A 3,642-nucleotide genomic window follows, 5' to 3' on the forward strand; every position below is an offset into this window, starting at 1 on the left:
ATCCGCGATGACGTCTTCCAGCCCTCACCTCCTCGCATTCGAAGCCGCTGACCATGAAGGTGTCGCACTCCTTGCACTTGGACGGTCCTCGCAATTTCCGGAGCCGGTGGCTCTGCGCCGCACTGGAGAGGAGGATGTTCCTAAACTGCTGCTGGGATGTGCCGTTTTCTGCGGAAACAACGTTAAAACATGAAAAGGAAGCGAGACGTAAGCACGGTTTCCACCTCTTGGGTCAAATACGCCTGTGGCTCACCGTTCTCAAAAGTTTGCAAGGAATCTCGCTCTTCAAAATCATCCGAGGAGGACATGGTGCCGGTGGAGGGAACTTTCAACAATCTCCTGTTGGAGTTTCCTTAAGAAAAAAGAAAAAATTGGGCCAAGGTAGACTTTATTCCCATTTTAGACTCTTGGCCAATATTAGGCAAGAATTTTTGGCATCTCTCACCTGGGCTAGAATTGGGAGAATCCAAGGATCGGGATTCACAGCTCCCGCCGAGGCTTTCCGTGTCGCTGCAGAGGGATTTGTTCGCACCTGCGGAAGGTGGAGACGGTGACGGACCACCCCAAGCCCTCTTGGAATCCTTTCCGAACCAAGCTCCCAAGAAAATCCACAAACACTTATCAATATTTTCTCCCACTTTGAGAGAATTAAGAATTTGAGAACTTCTCCCACCTCTTGGGTTACAAATCTAAATTAAACAACGGTGACTCCAGAGCAAAGTGGGGCGTTTTGATTAAACTCAACCTACTCTGGTCGCCGTTTGTGGAGAACTGCTTTCTGGCCGTCTCTTCTGGAGTGCTCGCATCCTTTGCCATGGGAGAGGGTCCGGTGGGATGCAATGCCGTCTTCTTTTTTCCACTGGGAGGAGACCTGGGAAATTCAGAAACAATTTTCCAGCGGTGAAGAATAACGGATAATATTCATCACGGAGGTGCCTTATGAGCACCTGAGACAAAGCATCTCTTTTGGGCAGCTTACGGGTGCCTGAAAAAGCATCTTTTTCGTTCTGGGCACTATATATTTCTGAACTTTCATCCAGGATGTAAGTTTTCCACTTTTTTTTTTTTTTTTTTTTTTACCTTACCTCTGCCCTCCAGATGCAAGCGGCTCGAATTCAAACACTTCCACGTGAACGTCTTTCTTCTGCAGAGCCTGGATGAACTCCAGGTATTTCTCGCCGGCTTTGTAGGGCTTGCAGACCTCGGACAGGTACTGGTATCCCACTGGAATCTGCTCTGACTGAGCCTGGCGCTGCTTGAACATCCTTAAAGTCACCTTATGGGGGAAAGAAACCAAAAAAAAAAATTGTGAGTCAAATCCTAGGTGATTTTTCTCCCTTGGATCTCAAGTAGTGAAACAGTTTTCAGTTTTTCAGCAGCCAAATTCCGTTCCCTTCACTTCCGCTTATCGATAATTCTTAACAGGTTGGATAAAAATTAATATATTGTATTTATATTCTATATTCATTATATTTCTTGATTTTGTTCTTTTTTTCCACCACCTAGAAGTTTTCTGTGGATAACTGTATCCTCAAAGCAGTAGAAACTGACAATCTTTTAGATATCTGAGATTTTTGGATAGCAAAGCAGTGTCCAGAGCACTCTCCTCATTTCAGCTGGTTGAGAATGGTCAGTAAAATGCTGAAGAGCCTGGAGGTCTTATCCCAAAGAGATTTTTTTCCCTGCAACAAGGGTTAGAGGAGAAATTCTACGACCACGCATACCCACGTCAGCACCTCATCCCCTTGGTAAATAAGCTTCCGAATGTGGGAGATGATCCGCGCTCGGACTTTCTCCAATTCTTGGCGCCGAAAGTTGGCGTCGCCGATGCACATCTTGTACAAAGCTTCCGATTCCTGAACCTGTGCGTGGCCAGAAATGGAGCAAAAAAGGAGAAAGTCAACGGGATGGGTGTGAACAAGCCGTAACAGAGCCAGTTGGGAACACCAACAGCCTGGTCTGAGCCCGTCACCTTGGTTTGCGCCTCCTCGCGAGAGCGCCGTCGCTTCTCCAGCTGCTTGTTGGCGCTGCCGGGGTTGGCGACGGCCGCGTTTTGGTATTCGTCCTCCGCCTTGGCGCTCAAGTGCTTGGCTTTCTCCAGCTCCTCGCAGCGCTGGAGGTATTGCAGGCGGGATTTGCGGAGGGATGACAGGGATTCGTTCTGGAATAGGTAAAGGAAATTAAAAAATAAATATTAAATAATAAAAATAAATAACAGGAATAAGGGAAGGAAGGACGGAATAAGGGAAGGAAGGATGGAATAAAGGAGGAAGGACGGAATAAAGAAATAGGTTTAGGAAGCCCACTGAGGCAGTGGGAGGAACAGGTCCCAGCCCCCGTCTCTTGGTTCCAATGGATGTTCTCAGTCAAAGGGACATGGATATTCTTTGTCCCCTTCCTCCCAAACTTCAGGAGCTCTAAGGAGTCCCGGAGCAGAGACCCAGCCCTCCTGGATCTCGTTGTGCAAGGTGACGTGCTTCAGGACATGGTTTAGTGGGTTGGGTGGTGTTGGGTTGACAGTTGGTCTTGATGATCCTCGAGGTCTTTTCCAACCTTCATGATTTTATGATTCTAGGTGCCCAGGAGCATCCTCCTCCCCAGCAGCAAAGGTCAGACCCATCTATCGGCCTCTTACCATCCTCTTCTGCTCCTTTGTCCACTGATCCTTGAATTCTTTCCTCCATTTCTCAATTTCATTCTTCTTGGCCGACAGAGGCTGTGGAGGAACAAGAGTTAAGACGGCAAGAGTTCCTCGCGAGGCAGGAAAAAATATCTGACGGACGAAGGCACGACATTAGAACACAAGATGCCTCATTTTCCCTTAAACTTGGTGAGAATTTCCTTCTTTCTTCCCTTCCACCCCCTCAAACCAGGATAAATCCCTTCTGTCAGGTCTCTGTGATGCTCCTGTCTAATTTTTCAGCAAAATTATCCAAAAATCCGCAACCTGGTAGAATTCCTTCTGCTGGAGCAATCCCACCGTCTCACTCGCTGAGTTCCCAACCTTGATGTCGTGTTCTAGCACCATGGTGTAGAGCGTCCGAAGAGGCATGTGATGCTGCAAAAACCAAAAAACGATGGAAAATGATGGATTTCTCCCCCGTGCAGTGAAACAGGCCCATCGCTGGGATCCCCACCTGCTGGAAGATAGCGTTCCGTCCCGATTCCGCGATCTTCACCAGCCCTTTGGCAAACTCCGTCTCTGTAAAAGGACAGAGCGGGTTAGACGCCGGATTCACGGTTGTAGAGTTGGGTTCATCAAAGCCGGAGGTCGTTCCAGTCAATTAAGGAGGAAGAAATTCCGACTCCGTGTCTTTATTTTCATATTTGGGCAAAAACAAGTAAAAAGGTCAGTGTTTGGACAGTTTCTAACCATATGCTTTTGTTTGCAGCAGTCTGTTCTTGCCTATGATTTAAAAAACCAACCAAACAAACAAAACCCAACCCAAACAACCCCCCCCCCCCAAAATACCCAAACCAAACCATAAAAAACCCAAAAAAGCCCCCCAAAAACAAACCAAACTCAAAAAACCCAAATCAAACCCCCCAAAAAACAAACCAAACCCAAAAAACCAAACCAAGCCCCCCCAAAAAATGAAAAAACCAAACCAAACCCCAAAAACCCCCCAAAAAACCAAACCC

General features: G+C 47.2%; 1 protein-coding gene across 1 annotated transcript in view; it reads right to left on the minus strand.

The window, feature by feature from the left end:
• The window catches only part of GMIP (GEM interacting protein), a gene marked incomplete at its 5' end in the record, with an annotated part of 6,882 nt that overhangs the window by 2,192 nt on the left and 1,048 nt on the right, over nucleotides 1-3,642 (minus strand). Inside the window, 10 exons of the mRNA XM_010076525.1 lie at nucleotides 29-168; nucleotides 254-352; nucleotides 446-532; nucleotides 750-871; nucleotides 1,086-1,276; nucleotides 1,725-1,862; nucleotides 1,973-2,161; nucleotides 2,636-2,716; nucleotides 2,948-3,058; nucleotides 3,138-3,202. Coding sequence (XP_010074827.1) covers nucleotides 29-168; nucleotides 254-352; nucleotides 446-532; nucleotides 750-871; nucleotides 1,086-1,276; nucleotides 1,725-1,862; nucleotides 1,973-2,161; nucleotides 2,636-2,716; nucleotides 2,948-3,058; nucleotides 3,138-3,202 — 1,223 coding nt within the window. The remainder of the gene's footprint in view (nucleotides 1-28; nucleotides 169-253; nucleotides 353-445; nucleotides 533-749; nucleotides 872-1,085; nucleotides 1,277-1,724; nucleotides 1,863-1,972; nucleotides 2,162-2,635; nucleotides 2,717-2,947; nucleotides 3,059-3,137; nucleotides 3,203-3,642) is intronic.

This window comes from Pterocles gutturalis, unplaced genomic scaffold (genome assembly GCF_000699245.1).
Source record: "Pterocles gutturalis isolate BGI_N339 unplaced genomic scaffold, ASM69924v1 scaffold37373, whole genome shotgun sequence".
Lineage (NCBI taxonomy): Eukaryota > Metazoa > Chordata > Aves > Pterocliformes > Pteroclidae > Pterocles > Pterocles gutturalis.